Below are 22,333 nucleotides of genomic sequence, written 5' to 3'. Positions count from 1 at the left end.
GGTGGAAGGAGCCTCTTTTATCAGGGCACTAATCCCGTTCATGAGGGCTCCACCCTCATCGCCTAAGGGTCCACCCAAAGGCCCCATCTACTAATACTATCATCTTTGTGGGTTAGAATTTCAAGAGATGAATTTTGAGGGGACACATTCCGATTATAGAAGTGGCATTTCAATGGCATAACCTTGGAGTTTGATGTTCTTGTTAATCACTAAAATATCATCATCAGGTTATGTGTCGGCAGTCTATTACAAGGTGGTAGGCATGATTCAGAACATACCAGAGGCACATTTATTATTGAGGTGCCTGTCTTGTAAAATTTAACTGTAACTTTCCTTATCTGTTCAGCAGCCTTTTGGCACCTCTGACCTTGACACTTTGTCTCCCCCTCTCTTCTGTAATGCCACAACCTCTGGGCATACTTTCTACTTCTTTGCAGATCCTTCCTGGCATATCCCTTCTACACCCTCAAACATTAAATATTATTTATCCTCAGATTCTGTTGTTGACTCCTGTTTCTACACGTACTGTCTGAATTCCTCGGTGAAAATTGCTCTCTGTGGGTCGATTACTCTTAGTTACCCCTCCCGCAGATCACTCCTGGTCTTCCTCTTGGGTGTCGCTGTTTGGATGTACCATGGGCTTGTCAAGGTCTGCATGACTGAATTCTCATCCCTATCGCACCCCCATGTTTGCTCCTGTGTTCCTTGCTTAGTGAATGGCTCTGCCCTTCACCCAGGTCCCCTGACCAGCCTCGGGCTTCCTCTCAGCCTCCTCCTCCTCCTTCCCACACAACCGCTCAAACTTCTATTTTTTCCTCCCTCTCTTTTAAAAATTGTCATAAAGTATACATAACATAAAAATGACCATTTTAACCATTTTTAAATGTACAGTTCAAAGGCATAAAAGTACATTCACATTGTACAACCTTCACACCATCCATCTCCAGAACCTTTTCATTTTCCCAAATAGAAACCCTGCCCCCATTAAATAATAACGCCCCATTTTCTCCTCCCACTAGCCCCTGACAACCACCACTCTGCTTTATGTCTCTATAAATTTGATTACTTTAGGTACTTCATGTAAGTAGAATCATACAATATTTGTCCTCTTGTATTTGGCTTATTTCATTTAGCATAATTTCTTCAAGTCATGCATCCTTTTTAAGGTTGGATACTATTCCATTGTATGGATAGACCACCTTTGTTTATCCACTCATCTGTCGATGGACACCTGGGTTGCTTCCACTTATTGGCTATCGTGAAAAGTGCGGCTACGAACATGGGTGTACAAATAACTGTTCGAGTCCCTGCTTTCAATTCTTCTGGTTACATACTCGGAAGTGGAATTTTTGGATCATACAGTAATTCTATGTTTAATTCTTTGAAGAACCACCATATAGTTTTCTGTACTGGGTGCTCCATTTTATTTTATTTTTAATTTTTAAAAAATTTATTTATTTTATTTATTTATTTTTGGCTGTGTTGGGTCTTTGTTGCTGTGCACGGGCTTTCTCTAGTTGTGGTGAGTGGGGGCTACTCTTCGTTGCTGTGCTCAGGCTTCTCATTGTGGTGGCTTCTCTTGTTGCCGAGCATAGGCTCTAGGCACGCGGGGTTCAGTAGTTGTGTCTTGCAGGCTCTAGAGCGCAGGCTCGGTAGTTGTGGCGTCCGGACTTAGTTGCTCCGTGGCATGTGGGATCTTCCCAGACCAGGGCTCGAACCCGTGTCCCCTGCATTGGCAGGCGGATTCTTAACCATTGCACCACCAGGGAAGCCCGGGGTGCTCCATTTTAAATTCCCACCAGCAATGCACAAGGGTTCCAATTTCTCCACATCCTCACCAACACGTTTAATTTTTTGTGTTTTTGATAATAGCTACTCAAATGGGTGTGAAGTGGTGTCTCATCCTGTTTTTTGTTGTTGTTGTTGTTTTGTTTTGTTTTTTTTTGCGGTACGCGGGCCTCTCACTGTTGTGGCCTCTCCCGCTGCAGAGCACAGGCTCCGGACGCACAGGCTCAGCAGCCATGGCTCACGGGCCCAGCCGCTCCGCAGCATGTGGGATCTTCCCGGACCGGGGCGCGAACCCGTGTCCCCTGCATCGGCAGGCGGACTCTCAACCACTGCGCCACCAGGGAAGCCCTCATCCTGGTTTTGATCTATTGTCTCTTGAAGTTTCAGATTTCTCTCTAAAGTCATTTCATGAGCTCCCTACCAGTTCAGCTGGATGGTGCCCCTCCGATCGGTGATGACCCTCCCCCACCCTGCAATGGTCCTGAGTCCTCTTCTCACCAGACCTCTGTGTGGCACCACCGTTTTCTTGTCTCCCTCTCTCGGTGGTCAGGGACTGGGTCCATCCTTGCTCACATTTGTAGCTCCAGTGTATGGCAAGGAGCCTGCAACTACATTCAGAATAATGACTCGAGGACCCAGATGTCAGGTCATGCTGCTCGTTCTCCTGGGATGCCAAACCCCGCCCCCTTCCGTCTGTACATCCTCACAGTTGAAAGCAGGTGGTATTAGTATTAATATAGCCCCAACTGTAAAATTAGAGAAACCTACTTCCTTGATCCTCAGGGGGGATTTCTGAAAGTGGTTGATTGCATTTAACTGAAATTGGAATTTATATTTTGCTTCACCAGGGTACCTTGGGTAACAGTTTCATTTCTGTAGAAAATTGATTGCAGAGGAAGCTGCATGTGCCAGGAGGACCCCAGGCCCATCCTTTTGATCGTGAAGGGAAGTCCACTCCCTCACCCTCCCATCCCTATCATGTTTTCAGTTCCCTCTTTGTGTTTCTCTGTTGAATTCGCTAACTTGAAAATCAGCTAGTTCTGGTGAAAGAGAGTTGGGAGGATGTCTGCCAAAGGGGCAGAGAAGATGTCCAGGGTGGCGATAAAAATGTTCAGCAGCTGGTGGGGAAGTGCTGGTCTTAGGGAGGGAGCCAGGGCCAGAGCGCTGTCCCCCACGGCGAGGTGTTAACCCATGAGTCACTGGATTTGGGCAATGTCCATAGGGTCCTGGGAGGGTTCTTGACTGCTGGAGTGGCTGAGGGCTTGGGCCAGTGGCCATTTATTAAGGGGGATGAAACTGTCCCAGCATATTAGGATTTGTTGTAGCCAGACTGATGCCTCTTGGCCGAAGGGGACCTCTGGCTGTTTCAGAGGTATTTAATCTTTTTTTTTTTTTTTAAATGAATGAATTTATTTTTGGCTGCGTTGGTTTTTTTTGTTGTTGTTGCTGTGTGTGGGCTTCCTCTAGCTGCGGCGAGCAGAAGCTACTCTTTGTTCGGTGCAAGGATTTCTCATTGCGGTAGCTTGTCTTTGTTGCAGAGCAGAGGCTCTAGGTGCGCGGGCTTCAGTAGTAGTTGTGGCGCACAGGCTCTAGAGCGCAGGCTCAGTAGTTGTGACACACGGGCTTAGTTGCTCCGCAGCATGTGGGATCTTCCTGGACCAGGGCTTGAACCCGTGTCCCCTGCATCGGCAGGCGGATTCTTAACCACTGCGCCACCAGGGAAGTTCCAGGTGTTTAATCTTGATGTCCTGTAAATTAAGACTCAGACCTGGCTTCGGCGTTGTCAGTTTTGAGTTATCATCCAGCCTGTTGGTGTCATGGGTACTTTGCTTCGCTTCTGTCAGCATGAAAGTGGCTCTTGCGCAGAGGATGGAGTACACCCCTAAAAGGAAACAGGGCGCAGGTTTTAGAATGGTGGAGAAAGTTCCCACTTGTTCATAAAGGAGGTACCATAGGCCCTTGTGTCACGTGGGTGAAGGCCAGGTGCGCTCTGTTGAGGTGTTAGAGCTGGGAACTCAGCCTTCAGATGATCACAGGGGCCAGACAGCTGACAGACATGAGTGAATCGGGCTGGTGAAGGATGCCAGGGAGTAGTGGCACCTGAGAGTCACCTGGCCCCTGCAGAGCAGGCTGCGATGTGTAGTCAGTCTGCAGATTCAGGTGGAAGAGAGGATAGATTTGGATGAGCAGCTAGCAGTCTACCACGGTGGAGCTTTTCCTCTTCTCTGTAGAGTGGTCAGAGACACCTCTTCATGGGGACATTTGAATAGAGACCTAAGGAAACGAAGGAATTAGCCATCCTGTTATTGGGGGAAGGAATCGCAGGCGGTTCAACAGGTTCAAAAGCGTGTAGCAGTCAGTCTCTTGTTTGCTCTCAAGTTGACTCCCTGCCCTTGCCCTGCAAACTCTATTTCCCGGGTCCCCTTGCCCATCATTTCAGTGGGAGGTGGTGATATGGTCAGCAGGTGAGAGGAAGAAGGGAGCTGGAATATTTCTTCCTCTCAGCCCTGCTTCAGGGGGCGTCTCTAGCCATGGCTGTGCTTCCTTCATGGTCCTTGGAGGTCCCCTGTGGCTGCCAGTCAGGCCTTCCTCGTCCCCCCACTTTCCTCCCAGGTGCCTCTGCACAGTCCAGCTGTTGCCTGCAACCCTGGTTACACCGCCTGGGAACACCTTCTGTTCCTCTGGCTTTAGGGGTGGATCAGCCTTCTGACGTCAGTTGTCTCTGGGTGCCCTCATTATCTCCTGTTCGGCTTTCTGGCTCTTCCAAAAGCTCTGTAACAGGTGTCCTGTTTGAAATTCCTTCAGTGGCCTAGCTGGTGTGGTTTCTGTTCTCACGGCTGGGTGGGCCCTGAGGTACAGCAGGCTTGGCTGGTTGGAGGAGCAGCCAGGAGACCAGTGAGGCTGTTGCAGGGTGAGTGGCAGGGAGAGTGGGACGAGGTGAAATGGAGAGGTAGTGGGGAGCCCAGTCACGTCCGGGCAGTAAGTGGTAATGTGTTCTCCTTTTCTTGCTTTATTTTTGTGATCTCCTTTCACCTCTACCAAGATAATTGGCACTTGTTCTGTAGAGTCAGTAGGGGTGTAGGGGTTTAAATCTACTGAAGTCTTCCAAAGCAATCCAGCATCTCAGATCATGGTGCATTTATTCATTCTTTTTAAAAAAAATTTTTATTGGGGTATAGTTGATTTACAATGCTGCTTTAGTTTCAGGTGTACAGCAAAATGGATCTATATTCATTCTTTAAAAATGTATCATGTTCCGGGACTTCGCTGGTGGTCCAGTGGCTAAGACTCCGCGCTCCCAGTGCAGGGGGCAAAGGTTCGATCCCTAGTTGGGGAACTACATCCCACATGCCACAACTAAAAGATCCTGCATGCTGCAACTAAACATGCTGCAAGTGGCAATGAAGATCCTGTGTGCCACAACTAAGACCCAATGCAGCTAAATAAATAAATATTTAAAAAATGTATCAAGTTCTGAATTGTACACTTTAAAATGGTGAATTTTATATTAAGTGAATTTTACTACAATTAAGAAAAAACTGGAAGTGGCTAAGTTACCTTTAACTGGCAAGTTTTAGTTTTTTTCTGAGTGAAGGGAGTTTAAAAACTAACTGGAAGGAAATTTAATAGCAGAGTTAATTTCAGTTGCAGAGAAATAAAGACAATTCCATCTTTACTCAAAAAAAAAAGTATCAATGTAAAATGATACAGCTGCTGTGGAAAATAATTTGATGGTTTTTCGAAAAGTTAAACATAGAATTACCAAACGATCCAGCAATTCCACTCCTAGATGCATACCTAAAAAAACTGAAAGCAGGGACTCAGATACTTGCACACAAATATTCATAGCAGCATTATTCACAAGAGCCAGAAGGTAGAAACAACTCAAATGTCTATCAGCAGATGAATGGATAACAAAGTGTGGTGTATACTATATATAATGGAATATTATTCAGCCATAAAGAGAAATGAAGTACTGCTACCTACTGTAACATGGATGAACCTTAAAAACATGCTAAGTGAAATTAGCCAGTCACAAAAGGTCACGTGTTGTGTGATTCCACTTATACGTAGAATCTAGAATAGTCACATTTGTAGAGACAGAAAGTATGTGGAACAGCGGTTACCAGGGGGTGTGGGAGGGGAGGATGGGGGGATTAGTGTTTAATGGGTGTGAAGTTTCTGTTTGGGATGATGAAAAATTTCTGGAAATGGATAGTGGTGATAGTTGCACGACCTTGTGAATGTACTTCATGTCGCTGAATTAGACACTGAAAAATGGTTAAAGTGGTAAATTTTATTATGTATGTTTTACTGCAATTGAAGAAAGCGAAAAAAAAAAGAAGTCCCAAGTTTACATACTTCGTACAAGTCTTAATTATGTGTTCTTCACGGTTAAAGCACAGCCCCTGTGTTCTAGTTCCAGGAGGCGTCTTGTAGCTGGTTGGGCGATGGCCACGTGACAGAGCCACAGCCCCTCATTGGAAACTCTGCTTTGCCCCTGCGTTTGTGTCTTATAGTCGGGCTCCTGCAGATTGGGGTGTGACTGGGATTTGGGGGCACCTCTGCTCACCCAGGTCTCAGGCTGGAATATGGAAGCACTTGGTTTTGCCTTTTGTTCCTGGAATGGTTGATACGATGTATGGCTGACTCTGTTAGCTTCCTGCCTAGAATCCCTTCCCCTTTTCTTCTTTGGCTTAACAGAACCCTGATTTTGCTTCCGGCTGTGGGATGTCCTTCTCTAGGTCATGGCTCATGAGTGATTTAGCCAGTCTTGACATGTTCTCCACTCCCTTGTGCTTTTCTGGGGTAACTTATCCTTGCCTGAAAAGAGGGAGTGATAGAGCTGGCTTTATCTTCTTTTTTTTTAAAAAATTATTTATTTATTTTTTACTGCGCTGCAGCATGCGGGATCTTAGTTCCCCGACCAGGGGTCGAACCTGTGCCCCCTGCAGTGGAAGTGCAGAGTCCTAACCGCTGGACAACCATGGAATTCCCAAGAACTGACTTGTATCTTAACCTCTTTCTTCTGCTCCAATTGTGAATGTGAGACCCAGAGTGTAGACAGTCCTCAGAGACAGCGAGGGTAGAGGGTAGAGATTCTGCCCATGACAGAGCCTTTGAACCAGCTGTCTACCTCCAGACTAAGTAATTAAGAAAAGTAAGCCTTTCTTTGTTTACAAGGAGCCTAGCTCCTTGTAGTTGGGTTTTCTGTTTATTGTTGAGCGGTGCTTTTGTATGTGTGTTTATTTTTGAGGGATGCCATCACCCCTTGAATGTGTGCATGCATTGCTCAGGGCCTGCCATGTTCTCGGCCCCCAAAATGATTGTCAGATGGTTGAAGAACCTGCCCTAGCTCCCTGCATTAGGCTTCTTCTGGCTGCAGGTGACAGCCAAAGGGCACTTACTGACTGAAGTACCCAAGAAAACTAGGGGTTGAGCTGGGTCCAGTGGAGTAGCATCCCCTACATCTGTCCCTTGGTCTCTCCCAGTTCCACTTCTCTGTGGGTTGGCATCTTTCCCAGGTGGGCCACTCTACCTGATTGGGGGAATGGACCCAGGAAGCGCCAGATTTACACAACAGTTATAGTTCCTACTTCTAGAACGGCGGTTGGCAAACTTCCTTAAGGGATCAGATAGTAAGTATTTTAGGCTTTGTGGGCCATAAGTTTCTGTAGCAACGTCCCAGCTCTACCTTTGTAGCAGGAAAGCAGCCACAGGTGACTTGTAAACAAATGGACGTGACTGTGTTCCAGTAAAACTTTATTTACAGGTCTTCCCTGGTGGCACAGTGGTTAAGAATCTGCCTGGCAATGCAGGGGACACGGGTTCTAGCCCTGGTCCGGGAAGATCCCACGTGCCACGGAGCAGCTAAGCCCGTGTGCCACAACGACTGAGCCTGTGCTCTAGAGCCCGCGAGCCACAACTGCTGAGCCTGCGTGCCACACAGCTGAAGCCCGCGTGCCTAGAGCCCGTGCTCCACAACAAGAGAAGCCACCGCCATGAGAAGCCCCCACTTGCCCCAACTAGAGAAAGGCCGTGCAGCAACGAAGACCCAACACAGCCAAAAATAAATTTAAAAAACACAAAAACTTTATTTACAAAAAGAGGGGTGGGGTTGCTGAATTTGGCCCTTGGGCCTTTGTTTGCTGACTTCAGTTCTGGAGGGAGACAAGGCTTCTCTTCTAGCATTTCAGGCAGAAGTTGTGGGGAGGGCCCCGTGGTCCAGGGTGAGGCCAGTGAAGCACTCACTTCAGCCACAGAATTTAAGGGAACACCAAAAGCTCAGGGATCAAGATAAATAATATTTTCATGCAATATTTTAAAAAAATCAAAGTTAATACAGAAAATAATCCATCCCGCAAAGGTCACGCAAAAGTCCCACAAAATATCAAACAGGACCAGGATGAGGGGGTGCTGAGTGAGGCAAGTTGAGGCGCCCGCCCTGCTGTGGCCAGGGGGTTGACCAGCTTGGGTTACCAGCCCACCCCCGTGGGAGGGAGAGTTTGGTAGTGCTAAAAGCAACTTCACAGGGAACCAAATGGAACACGGTTCCCCTAGGAAAGAGGGGTGCAGCTGCCAGAAGAAAGGGAAAGGGATGCCGTTTGCCTGCCTTGGTTCTAAGCACTTCATATCATGCTTTATTGTCTCATTTCTTTTCCCTCTTAGCAAACCTCAAAGGCAGGTAGTTCTCCCCATTTTACAGATGAGGAAAATGAAGGACAAACTATGTTGCCGAAGGTCACGCAATGCCTGAAGTAGAATTCGCGCCAGGGATTTTGCCCTCAAAGTATGCATTCTTGAATTCTTGGCATCGATTAAAGTTGAGGCCTGTTAGAAGCTTTGCCAAAGGCCCCGTGTTTTCATCATCTTCTGTCAGCAGGTGCCCCTACGTAGCTCACCTCAGTGCCCCTTTCTTGGCTCTTGTTCTTGTCGGCAGATGGCTTTAAGGAGTTGGGGGAACCAGAAGCCCTCACCCACTTTTGGAATCAGCCTCCTGTTTAAAGCAACAAGAGATAAGTGTATATTCCCAAATTAAATTATGGACACTGCAAGTGTTAAGGGCAGGTGAGCTGTGCTTTAAATAGACCACAGTAATTCTGGCAGTGGAAGCGGAGCCCCGCTGGGATAATAATGATTGTCAGCACATCACCCAGGCAGGCTTTAGAAGGATTCTGTATCGGTAAGCAGTTTGCGAAATTGAAAGGTGAAAACACACTTTGAGGTATGTCATGTGTACTCACGTCAGAGGGAGGTGACTGCAGTTTTAAGGAAAGACAATGCAGGTGAGAGTCACTTGATTGGAATCGTGACGGATGTACTGGTGGTTGTCTGGTGGGTTACAAAACAAGTTTTTGGCTGGTCAGCCGGCCTGCCCAGAGTGGTACTCTTACCAAATACTGAGAGAGGCTTCCAGTAGAAAGAAGGCTGTTTGCACTTGTGCGGTTTGGGCTGATCTAATGGGTTTCGGAAGGGGATTAGTTTGGCTTTTAGGGATTGAGACAGAAGGTATTCTGAGTAAACTGCCCTGCTGGTGGTTTTACCAGTCGTTCCTGAGATGTTTATTCTAAATGATTTCAGAGGTTGACTTGATACACAGATGCATACACACACTCATAAGTACATACACATTTAGATGCTGTTAACAGAAAAAGGAAAAGAGGAAACAACATGAATGCTCTTGGATAAAAAGATAATTATTTAGCAAACAGTGGTTGGTCATCATGGGCTGGACGTCATGCTCAGTGTTCTACCCACCTTTTCTCCAGTTACCCCAGTAACCCTAGGTGATTCTGCACTTTGGGGCTTACTTTAAGGGAGAGGAGTCTGAAGCTTAGCATCGTTGAGGGGACCTGCCCAGGGTCCTTCCGCTGAAGACCTCCTCGCCTGTTGTCCTGCCTGCTAGACGGGAAGCTTGTTAGGAACGAGTCCTTCTTGTCTACCTGGCGGCCCATAGCCTCGCCCAGCTTGTGGCTACTGGGAAGAATACAGTCTGTGCTACTTGAGCCGAACTGCAATCTTAGAGTGAGCTTATTAACTTGCTCTCCCGTTTATGGAGATGTGTGTATTCACATCCTTCTGGAAGGAAGGTTCAAAGCTCTTGTCATCTTCTCAGAGGGGTCCGAGCCTATTTAGCTCCTGGATTAGAATCCCCATCTGGCAGCAGAGACTCAGCAGTTTCCCCCTCGGGATATCGAGCAGTTGTGAACATGATCCTTTTCAAGGAGGCAGAGCGCCCCTCACTTTGCAAGGCAGTGTGATGAAGTGGTTTTCAGGGAGACAGCTCTGAGGTCCCTTTCTGCTGTACCACTTATAACCGTGTGTCACTGGGCCAGTTACTTCACTTGTCTGGGCCTCAGCCTTGTCTTTGACGTGGAGATGGCCTTGGTGGTTGTGAGGACTGAGGTCGGATGGAAAGTGTTGGGTGCAATGGCTGGCACGTAGTTAATGCTCAATAAGTAGTAGCGGCCATCGCTGTTGTTGCCGTTATTATTGGCAGCATTGAAACGTGTTGATGACTGTCCTTAAGTAAAGAAGGTTGGTTACAAAATTAGGTATACACTAGAATTACACCTATGAAAAACATCTGTGCGCATGTAGACAAGAAAAGCAGGATGTGAGGCGACACGATGACTATTTTATGGATAAAAACAAACTTCTTAGCTTTCCTTACAGCCTTAAATCTGCTCAGACCTATGGAAATCTCCCCTAAGGAACTAGAAACAAGGACAGTGAGTTATATACAGCGATGTTCAAAGCATTATACAGGGAAAATTGGCATTATATTATGTTCCCAACAGTCCTGAAATAAATTGTGTTTAACTGGGGAGCTATCAAAAATCACGTTCTCAGAGATCTTTACATGTTACAGGAAAATGTTCATGATCTAGACAAGAAAAGAAACAAGTCAGGATACAAAGCTACGTGTGTGTGTATTTATATATACACACATACATACATATACATATACATATACAACACACAATGTGATGGTGTATTAATTTCTTATGGCTGCTCTAACAAATTACCACAAAGTTTGTGGCTTAAAACAGCACAAACTAATTTTCTTATAGAGGGTAGAAGTCCAAAGTCAGTTTCACTGGGCTAAAGTCAAGGTGATGGCAGGACTGGTTCCTTCTGGAGGCTCCAGGGCAGGGTCCGTTCCTTGCCTCTTCCGGCTTCTGGTGGCTTCTGGCATTCCTTGGCTGTGGCCACATCACTCCAGGCTGTGCTTCCCTGGTCATGGCACTGCCTTCTCTTCTGCATCAGCTTTCCTTCCCCCTTACTCTTTTAAAGACACTTGTGATTATGTCAGGCCCCCAGAGACTACCCAGGATAATCTCCCCGTTTCAAGATCCTTACAGGGGTCATTCTGCTGTAAGGACACACCTGCACACCTGTAATGACGTGACCTGTCACACCTGCAAAGTCTCTTTTGCCATAAAAGGTAACATGCACAGGTTCCAGGGACTAGGATATGGCTGTCTTTGGGGGTCATAATTCAGCTCTCACAGATGTCAATTTTGTATAAAAAAGCAAAGTGCAGGCAAAAAGACTGACTTGAAAATGTTAATGTTGGTTGTCACCTCTGGATGGCGGATGGGGGGTTCATTTTTATTTTCAATATACTCTCGGGTATCTTCCTTTTTGGTGCTAAGAAGTAACTCTTTTACAACCCTCAAAACTGCCCACGGACATATATACAATTCTTTTTTTTTTTTTTCTTAATATTCTTCTCCATTGTAGTAAATCAACTATACTTCAATAAAAAAAACAAAACCAAAAACTGCCCAAGGGTGTTCCTCTTCAAACGATGCACGTCCCACAGCGCGGTCCCACTGTCTCCACAGAGCCCGTGTTCTGGTTCTATGTGAAGGAGGTCCTCAGCAAGCATGAGCTGCAGCGCTTCTACGCCTTGCGCCACATCGCCTCGGACGTGGGCCGCGGCCGCGCCTGGCTACGCTGCGCCCTCAACGAACACTCCCTGGAGCGCTACCTACACATGCTCCTGGCCGACCACAGCAGGCTCAGGTACCCCAGAGGGGCTCGGGGAGGGGGTGCGCCGAGGGGTGACCATCGTAGTATCTGCCCGCCTGCATCTGGGGCAGCTGGGTTCCCCTATTCCAGCCCCAGCTTGTCCAGCTGTGCTGTGGGGACAGTCGACCAGAGACTAAATGAGGATGCCTGTAAAGGGCTCCGTCCGCATGACAGCTGCATGCAGCAAGCACTCAATAGATGCTTGTTATTATTAAGGCCTGGGGTGTGGAGAGAGCTGTTGTCTTAGGACACAGCCTGCGCCCCACTTGCTGGAATTTTAATCTGGGTTTCCTTTGGATTCAGAATTTCTTTCTCTTTAGATGTTGGGTGTTCAGTGCCCAGTTTCATGTTGTGTCTCACCTTGCGTGCTGCGTACTGTACAGCTCCTTTTGGTTTTTTTGAGGTTAATCAACCCCAAACTGATGGAAAGAAATAAGGAAGTTTTAAGTTGGGGAGACAAGTCATTTGTTATTATAAAACAACATCTCGTTTTATTTTGTTTTCTTTTTTCTTGATCATAAAGTTCACTCTGTCAGTTCGTATAGGCCAGGTTATGCTATCATAACAAGCATCGTATAAAACTCATTAGCTTGAGACAGCCGAGTTCATTTCTTCCCCCTGCTGCATGTCTGTCATGGGTGGGAGGTCTCATCTCAGGGACCCAGGCTGACAGAGGCTCCGTCTCTACATGTGCTTTCTTGATTGCCAAGCAGGACAAGGGGCTGTGGCTGAGCGAAGCTCTGGCTCTTAAAGCCTCTGCCCGCTGTGATGCTCACTCCCGCTCATATTTCACTGGCCAGCAAGTTACACGGCCACAGGCAAGCTCAGCAGGGTGGATGAGGTATGGTTATCCCACAGCCATGGGGAGACGGCACTGAATGTGCATCAGCGATAGTACAGTCAGCCATATTCCCTTCAGAAACATTTGACGATGCTGTAGAACCCTCTGGAACAAAACTTAAATCACTCATAAATTGCACAGACATAACTCTGCTAACATTTGGTATTTTTTCTGTCATTTTGCTTGTATGCTGGTGTTTGTGACCTTTTTCTCCTCTCCCTGTCTTCCTCTCCCTGTCCCTTTCTCTCTCTCTCTCTCGCTGTTATTTTCCCTCTGAGAAGGGTGGACTAGACATGTTGTTTTGTGTCACCTGATGATGCAAAGGGACAGTGGTCAGTTCTGCCCTGGACCCTTGAATAACTTCCACATCAGCCCAGATCCTCAACATTGAAGTGTCAGCTAATTCATTAAGCTGGCGTTTCCTCAGTGCCGTGATGCATTTCCATGATTTCATATCTTGCTGTGCGTTCCCTGGCTCAAGTCTCCTCTTCTGTTTCTCCTGTTGCTTGTGGTCACCTCTCTACCAGTAGTTTGTTAGGTGTTCTGGGATTGTGCACTAAGGCTGTTAAAGATACCCTTGAAGTTCTCCTATTGATGTTGCTTGTGGTACCTTGTCCGGTTGTGTGTTCAGACCCTGTGGATATGAAATGGTAGGGATGGGGGCCAGAACGACTGGCATCAGCTGTACCTGTGTGCTGCTTAGGGTCTGAGTTGGGAGGCTGCGAATGTCTGTGTGTACATCTGAGCATTAACCAGCTTTCATTAAGGAAAACATACTCATGTTTCTTATAATAGTTTGTGTGTGTGTGTGTGTGTGTGTGTGTGTGTGTGTGTGTGTGTGAAGCTCTTTCCAGCAGATCATTTACAAGTGCAGTCTGCCCTCTCTATCCCCAGGTTCTGCATCTGTGATCTCAGCCAACCGTAGATTGAGTACCGTGTTTAAGATCTGTGGTTGGTGGAATCCGTGGACGCAGAATCTGCAGATTTGGAGAGCCAATTGTACTACACTATTTTATATAAGCATCTGCAAATCTTGGTATCCGAAGTGGGTCCTGGAACCAATCCCCCATGGATACCAAGGGACAGCTGTAGTTCAGAGTTGTGCTCTCATTGTCAAGGTTGAATGTAAGAGTGAGCAGTTGAAATGAATCAGCTGTTAAGAATCAAAGTTGAACTTACCTGAATCACTAGCCACTCTAACTTGATGTGGGAAAACCAGATTCATTTACATGCATGAAAACTGGCTCCAATTTGTAAAGAATCACAGATTTGGGACTCAGAGGTCTAGTTGCAGTGCCACCTTGAACATGTAGTCTGTGCTTCCGTTGACATTTTTGCCAGGTTGAGTACGTTGAAAATGATGTGTTTCTTTTCTCTTTCTGTTAGTTGTATTCAGTCGCTTCAGCAGTTATGTATCCAGTCTCTTGCTGAACTCCAGGTCACCCGTCACTGACTGTGCTTCAGTGAAATTGGGTTTTGACTCCGTTAGTTTAGGGTTCTCTGACCTGGCGGGGAAGTCTGAGGGGTGAGGGTATTTGCTTGTTATTGCTTAACGGGGGATCAGATAAAGAGCTGGGGAATGAGGCTGGGAGACCTGCTTTGGAGCCCTGGCTGTACCATTTATTGCTGAATGACCTTGAACAATGGACTGACCTGTAGGCCTTTCTGTCCCCCTCCTCCCCCACTGCTGTTTAGAACTGTGGGCCTTTTTAGCTTCCCAGCCCTTTCCAGGGGTAACTTGGGCTTTTGGGCTGCAGCCCAAGCTGGTGTTATATACAAATGCCCTGGTTGATGGAGCCATGGAACTATAATTTCTTACTGAAATGGTCTCTTCTTGTATTAACCCAATCAGGGGGGCCTTGTGGGCCGGCTTGGATTTCCTGTCTGTCTCTTAGAGACATAGCTTGAGTGGAAGTCACCCCTCTGTCTGTCCCCTTCTCCTTTTCTGCTTCAGAAATACCACGTGTACATCTCATGCCTATCTCAGTACTTTCAAGCTCAGGGGACTCTAACGATCTCAGGGGACCAGTGAGGAAGTTGTAGGATATATGCGCTCAATCCTTTGTTTGTAACCAGAAGCCTCAGCCCAGCAGAGACCTCGTATATCCACTCTGGGATACCCAGGCGTGGATTTTCCAGGGAACCATATGTAGGAATTGTTTGGCTGACAGATGCTGAGAACCACTGTTCAGAGTTTTTTCCCTCTGTTTTCCAATTTGCAGCACTTTTTATGAAGACTGGGCTTTTGTGATGGATGAAGAAAGGTCTAGCATGCTTCCTACCATGGCAGCTGGTAAGCCTGGCCAGGGCCGAGGGCGGGGGCTCCTGTGAAGCTTGGTGAGCAGAAGAGGCTGCCTGGGAGTGAATTTATAACTCCAAGGGATGCTCTGGTTTTCCCTCTCCTCACCGAATTAATAATGAGTCACTTGCCGCTGTCCTTCCTCTAGTGGTGATGAGCAATTGAGTCCATTTATCTAGAATTTGATGCCCTGGCTGGGAAAGCATGGGGTTGAGGGTGTTTGGCCGTGGCTTTGCAAGTGTAATATAAAGATCCAGGGAACTGGGGGAGGAGACCTGCCTTTGAAGCCTAGCTCTGCCCCTGTCTGGCAGGTGGCCTGGGGCAGATCCTGTGAGCTTTTTTACCTTTACTTTTCTCTTCTGTGACGTGGGAATCCTGATAGCACGGCAGTCACCTGTATAGGGCTGTGAGAGAATGAGATGTGAGAAAGAGTCGAGTACATGATTTGTTACTATGAAAGCCCTGCATTGATGCTAGTTGATGAATTGTTAAATTGTTTAACATTTGGCTGTCACTCAAAGGGTAAAGTGGGTAACTTGTTTCTTTCTTCCACATCCTTTGTTGCCTCCTTCTTCTCTCTTCCCTCAAAGTTTGCACTGAGTCCCACCTACTGAGAGTTATGTTAGGCTTGTCCATTGATGAGGAAAAGTCAGGTGACCATGATGTCCTGTGTGGGCCATAGGAGACCAGGGCAAGTTTTTGCCTAAAGTGATAATGGTAATGATACTGGTACACATTTTTTGATTGCTTACTGAGCTGTTTTCGATGGGTGATGGTCTTTCATACTCTGTAAGGGATGCAGCTGTCCCCCTATTATAGATAAGGAAACTGAAGCTCAGAGGTCATGAATGGCGTGACCCAAGGTCTCAGAGCATGTAAGTGGCAGTGCTGGGATTCAACCCAGGCAGTCCGACCTCAGAACTTACTCCTTAACCTCCCCACGGTTGACTTCTTATTTGCATTTGTCTTCCTGACGGATAGGGAGAGAATTTGGAAAGACTCAACTCCAGTGATAGCGGGTATCTCCTGACCCCAGTTTTGTGGGTGGTTTTTATTGCCATTTGAGACGAGTGTGTACCCTCTTGTGTACTATAACGTCTGCAGCTTGTTTATTGTGTTGGAGTGTGACTGTTGAACAGCAGACACACCAGGCTTTTCCCTTTCTGGGGGCAGGTCTGAACTCCATACTCTTCGCGATTAACATCGACAACAAGGATTTAAACGGGCAGAGTAAGTTTGCTCCCACCGTCTCGGACCTCTTGAAGGAATCCACGCAGAATGTGACCTCCCTGCTGAAGGAATCCACGCAAGGAGTGAGCAGCCTTTTCAGGGAGATCACGGCATCCTCGGCTGTCTCCATCCTCATCAGGCCTGAGCAGGAGACCGACCACCTGCCCGTCGTGTCCAAGCACATCAGTGCCGGTGAGCGAGAACGAGGGGAGGACAGAGGGTCGGGTGAGGATGACAGATTGTGTCATCTGAAAGCGCCAAGGGGAATGAAATCTGATGCACTCATATTTTCAGTTCATGTTTGTGTTTATCTTTTTAATTTTTTTTTGGCTGCACTGTGTGGCATGCAGGGTCTTAGTTCCCTAACCAGGGATTGAACCTGTGCCCCCTGCAGTGAAAGCACGGAGTCCTAACCACTGGACTGCCAGGGAAGTCCCCATGTGTTTATCTTTCTTACCCTTATTCACTTGGAAAGGGATCTGAGAGCCTTCCTGAGATGTGAAGATGATAGGGTAACCAAGCCAGCAGCTCAGTCAGAGCAAACTGAAAGGGAGGGTGTGATGGTCACGTGAAGCCAGGGGAAGTTGATCTTCATTCCTTTATCCATTCATTTCTTTAATTATCCTTCTGATAAGTGGGGTGAAAGCCCAGCTCAGGGTGCTGTGGAGAATGTATACCGTTGCGGGGATGACATTTAAGTGGAGGCCGGGGGAAGGGAGGAGTTGGTCAGCTTTGACTCCAGGCTGTGAGGAGGCAAAGAAAGTTGATTCAGTTCTGATCAATTTTGTGAGAAGTTTACAATACCCCTTGAACTTTCTGGGACATCCAGAATACTGCAACAGCAAAATTGGAAATTTTGGGTATAAGAGCTTAATCCTGGTATTCTCAAATCCCTTAAACAAAGCAGTAATCATGGTCATCCCTTTGGAATTATTAATGATGGTGAAGACTCAGAATTCCATGGAGTCTTTGGTACACACTGGCTTTATCTGTCTTGCCCTCTCTTTCTCGAGCAGAGACCCCACGCAAATGACATAGAAACAGGACTGTTGATAACTTTGTGTACCAGAGATGCTGGAATTTGCTTACCCAAAGGAGTATCTTGGGACTTCCTTGGCAGTCCAGTAGTTAAGACTCCGTGCTTCCACTGCAGGGGGTGCGGGTTTGATCCCTGGTCAGGGAACTAGGATCCAGCATGCCACGCAGCATGGACAAAACAAACAAACAAACAAGCAAACAAAAACTGGCCAAAGGAGTATCTTTTCTGTCCATTTTGGGAACCTGCTTTTGACACTGTCTCAGAGTTGGGACACACTGGTGAAGCGTCACCATGTCACACCTTGGTTTAGATGGATTTGACTTTATGGAATCGGCTCCAAAGTGCCTCACACCCAAGGTTGATGATTAAGATGGGTGAACAAACCGGCTCGTCTAAGTGCTGGTCACCAAGGCAGTCTTGACTTCTGTTTCAGTTAGCCTTTGCTGTGTAACAAACGCTCCAAAATGTAGTAGCTTAAAACAAACAACCACAACTTATTATTTTTTTTATGATTCTGTGGGTTGGCAGGATGGTTCTTCTGGTGGTTTCACCTGGGCTCCCTCATGGGGGTTCATTCAGCTGGTGACTGAGCTGGAAGATTCAAGATGGCCCCACTCATGCACCTGGAGTTGGTGCTGACTCTTGGCTGGGGCATCTCAGTTTTCCCCCACATGGTCTCCCATCCTCCAGTAAGCTAGACCGGCTTCATCCATGGTCATTTCAGGGCAGCATTCCATGAGGGCAATGCCTAGGCTCTAGAACTCACACGCTGTTATTTCTGCCACATTCTGTTCTTAAAAGCAGAGCACTAAGTCAGCCTGGATTCCAGAGGGTGGAGAAATAGATAGCACCCTTGATGGGGGACAGCAAAGCCCCACTGTAAAGAGGCATCGTGCTGGGCTGGGAGGAATTGTGGCTGTTAAACTGTCGACTACAATCCCTCAACTGATTTTCTTGGTCTCATCTCCCAGCCATGAGAGTATCTTCCAAAGATACTTCCATTTGCTGCAATACAATTCATTTCAATAATGATTCACCCTTTTAGTCAAAGTGCTTGGAAGGATTGCTTAGAAGGAATGATTGTAATATATGCTCTAGGGCGTATATGTTCACATCAGAGGTAGAGGCTCACATCCATTTTGCTTGGTCTCCCGTAGACAAATTTTTTTTCCAAGGGTTAAAAGAAATCTGAGTTTATCTCAGATCTAGTTTCTAGTAGAACAGTAGAGATTTTCCACAGTCTAGAGGCAGGATGGCTCCATCATCGCTTTACCTTGCCTGCTTTTTCTTATCTCATATCTTTTGCCAGATGCCAAGTGTAAAAGGGAGAGGAAGAAGAAAAAGAAGGTGACTAACATCATCTCGTTTGATGACGAGGAAGACGAGCAGAGCTCCGGGGATGTTTTTAAGAAGATCCCTGGGGCGGGGGAAAGCTCGGAGGAGAACTCCGACCGCTCCTCGGTCAATATCATGACGGCCTTTGAAAGCCCCTTTGGGCCAAATTCCAACGGAAGTCAGAGCAGCAACTCATGGAAAATCGATTCTCTGTCTTTGAACGGGGAGTTTGGGTACCAGAAGCTCGATGTGAAAAGCATCGATGATGAAGACGTGGATGAGAATGAGGACGACGTGTACGGGAGCACACCTGGAAAGAAGTGCCCGGGCCGCTCGGAGTCGCCGGAGAAGTAAGTTCTGCTTGAGCTTCTGAGGAAGGGTGGCTGGCTCTTTCTATAGTATTGGGTGAAATTAGACTGCAAGTTTTCTGTTTGTTTGGCGCATCATTCGTTTTTCAGATCTCGCTTTCAGAAGAAGGAGCATGAGTTTGCTCCACTCCTGAGAACTAAGGAGAAGGGAGCATATATACTATTTGAAGGTACCTACTGCAAAGTTGGCGTCAAGATGTAGGCCTTGAAATTCTTGCTTTATGTCTGTGTCTTTCATTTTTGTTGCTTGGATTTTGCTTGCATCCCTTACTTGCCACTAGCCCAGGAAGCTCAGGAGAGAGGCAGGGTATTCTAGGGAATAGTCTCCAGCTGGTAATTTCTGTGTTTATTTGCAGGGGTGTGAACGGCAGTAACTGGCCTGCACTTGCCACCTTAACACTGGAGCTGCGGTGCATTTATACCTGCAGGAGGGGCTTGGTGCAAGTGAAGGCGTAAAACAGAAAAGCATAGTTAGGAGCTTGGATCTTAGAATCAAGACAACCTGGGTTCTCATTTACTAGCTGCGTGGCTTAGGTTAGACTAGGTTGGACGAGTTTCTTCACCTCCCAGAGCTTCAGGCCTCACGTGAGACCTAGAGAAAAACAGCGTCTGCTTTGTAGAGTTGTTGTCCAGTTAATGGGACCCTGCGTGTTGGGCCTTGGGCACGGGTGCTGGCACTTTAAGAAAGAATGCGGGCAGCTGTGGCCGCTGTTATACTGTAACTCGTAATAATTCCTGTGCTTGGTCTTACTCTTAATGCCGAATAAACTAGGAGCCTCTTCACCTGAGCTCTGTAGTGTGCAGTGCAACCCTAGTCATGGCTGGCTTCAAAACCAGCCCGTGAAAGTGTAAAATGAAGACCCCGAGACCCCCTGGTGCAGTGGAGGGGCACAGTGTGCCTCTAGCCCGAAGCTTTGCGTGTCCATGTGTTGAACTGGAGTGTTTTTTCTTTCTCATGAGACTTTCCCTGTTTTTGTCTTTGATTTTTACTCTCATCCTCATTCACATGCATATCCACGTTAGTAGCATTACCTTGTCGATCATCTGGGACAGGCCAGATGAGGCAAACTGCAGATTCACGGTATCCTAATACTTAGAGCTGCCCTGGGGGGTTTGTGGGTGCCAACCCCACCTGATGGATGAAAGGCGAGTTTCTTTAGTTAAGATGTGTCAAACCAGTGGGAAGAACTGGAATTAAGGTTAGGCTGTGTTCCAAAGCTTATAGTACTGTCAGGTGTTTTCCATGTTTCTACACAGCCATGAATGTCGATTGGTTGATATTCTGTCAGATCAATGTCATGATTTGCTAGCGGTTCCCCTGTTGTTGAGTATTTAGGTTGTTGGCATTGTTTTTGTTTTTTGTTGTCAGCCATTCTGAAATGAACATTTTCGTGCACAAGGCTTTTTTCTCCTACTAAAGTATGTTAGGGTAGCTTCCCTCCAGCATTGTTCTTGCGTACTGTGTACGAATGCTTTTGTACCTGCATCCAGTCGTGTGACCTGCTATATTAGGGTTCTCCAGAAAAACAGAACCAATAGTGTGTGTGTGTGTGTGTGTGTGTTTCTCGTATGTATGTATGTATGTATTTATCTAGAGAGATTTATCTTAAGGAATTGTCTCATGTGATTGTGGAACTTGACAAGTCCAAAATCTGCAAGGTAGGCTGGCAGGCTGGAGACCCAGGGAAGAATTGCAATTTGAGTCTGAAGACAGTGTGCTGGCAGAATTTCTTCTTCCTTGGGGGAACCTCAGTCTTTTTCTGTGAAGGCCTTCAACTGATTGGATGAGGCCCACCCAAATTATGGAGGGTGATCTGCGTTATTCGAAGTCTCCTGTCTTAAATTTTAATCTCATCAAGACAAATACCTGCACAGAAACATCAAGAATAATGTTTGATTACATATCTGGGTACCACGGCCTAGCCAAGTTGACACATAAAGTTAACCATCACACTTGCCTACAGTTCTTCCTCTGGGCCTTTTAGGAAATGCCATTTGCATTCTCTGTCTCTGTAGGTGGGTGCACCTCTGAGTTGATTCACTCCACGAATCAGTTTTTTGGCCTCAAACACAGTCATTTCTCTTCCTACTGGACTGGTGACATTGAGGGGAGGCTGGAGCTGGGAGGCCAGCTTGCGAGCCAGGATAGCTGCCAGCATTGTGATGTGTGAAACACAAAACAGTGCAGGGTGACCTTTACAGGGCCTGGGCCCTTTGAGGCCATTGGGCCCCCTATGGATTATGGACAGCCACTCCCTGGCATAACGAGGGGATCTTGAGTGAGCATTCTGCAGAGCCTCTTGGGGAAAGGGAGAGAAATGATAAGATGGCCTTCTGAGTAATACTTTCGTTTTGCTTCTAAGCTAATATTCACGTGAAAGGTCTAGGATCCTGGAGGGGCCAGAACTTTAAAAGTTTAATAGCACAGCCAGGTTTGTGGGAGGAAAGGGGCCAGGCTGGGAGAAGCACATGGTGGGTTGCAGTGGCCTTTGGCAAAGTCGAATGCTCTGATTGTCTTTTAGATGCTCTGTTGGCCAAAGGTTTACACCTCTACTTGCTGGCAGTTAAACCCCTTCTTTGATGACTGAGGAAAAATGTCCGAGGACTGAGGAAAAATCTTGTCCCTCCTACCTCAGTATTTTATTTTTTTTAACATTGCTTTACAATGGTGTGTTAGTTTCTGCTTTATAACAAAGTGAATCAGCCATACATATACATATATCCCCATATCTCCTCCCTCTTGCGTCTCCCTCCCACCCTCCCTATCCCACCCCTCTAGGTGGTCACAAAGCACCCAGCTGATCTCCCTGTGCTATGCAGCTGCTTCCCACTAGCTATTTTACATTTGGTAGTGTATATATGTCCATGCCACTCTCTCACTTCGTCCCAGGTTACCCTTCCCCCTCCCCGTGTCCTCAAGTCCATTCTCTATGTCTGTGTCTTTATTCCTGTCCTGCCCCTAGGTTCTTCAGAACCATTGTTTTTTGACTCCATATATATGTGTTAGCATACAGTATTTATTTTTCCCTTTCTGACTTACTTCACTCTGTATGACAGACTCTAGGTCCATCCACCTCACTATAAATAACTCAAGTTCGTTTCTTTTTATGGCTGAGTAATATTCCATTGTATATATGTGCCACATCTTCTTTATCCATTCATCTGTTGATGGACACTTAGGTTGCTTCCGTGTCCTGGCTATTGTAAATAGAGCTGCAGTGAACATTGTGGTACATGACTCTTGTTGAATTATGGTTTTCTCAGGGTATATGCCCAGTAGTGGGATTGCTGGTCGTATGGTAGTTCTGTTTTTAGTTTTTTAACTACCTCAGTATTTATAAGTGTTGGCCTTGCTTTTGTTTTTTTCTTAAAGTATTTATTTATTTATTTATTGG

The 22,333-nt window shown here is 46.6% G+C and overlaps 1 protein-coding gene across 2 annotated transcripts in view; it reads left to right on the top strand.

Moving 5' to 3' along the window:
- SNX29 (sorting nexin 29) overlaps positions 1 to 22,333 on the top strand; it is a 543,934-nt gene that overhangs the window by 50,338 nt on the left and 471,263 nt on the right. For both annotated transcript variants that reach the window (XM_082858190.1, XM_082858191.1), the window contains 4 exons: positions 11,640 to 11,820; positions 14,890 to 14,960; positions 16,140 to 16,388; positions 18,545 to 18,920. In XM_082858190.1, the coding sequence (XP_082714316.1) occupies positions 11,640 to 11,820; positions 14,890 to 14,960; positions 16,140 to 16,388; positions 18,545 to 18,920 (877 nt within the window). The remainder of the gene's footprint in view (positions 1 to 11,639; positions 11,821 to 14,889; positions 14,961 to 16,139; positions 16,389 to 18,544; positions 18,921 to 22,333) is intronic.

Source organism: Leucopleurus acutus (genome assembly GCF_964270905.1).
Source record: "Leucopleurus acutus genome assembly, chromosome: 16".
NCBI lineage: Eukaryota > Metazoa > Chordata > Mammalia > Artiodactyla > Delphinidae > Leucopleurus > Leucopleurus acutus.
This window is presented reverse-complemented; position numbering and strand designations above follow the sequence as displayed.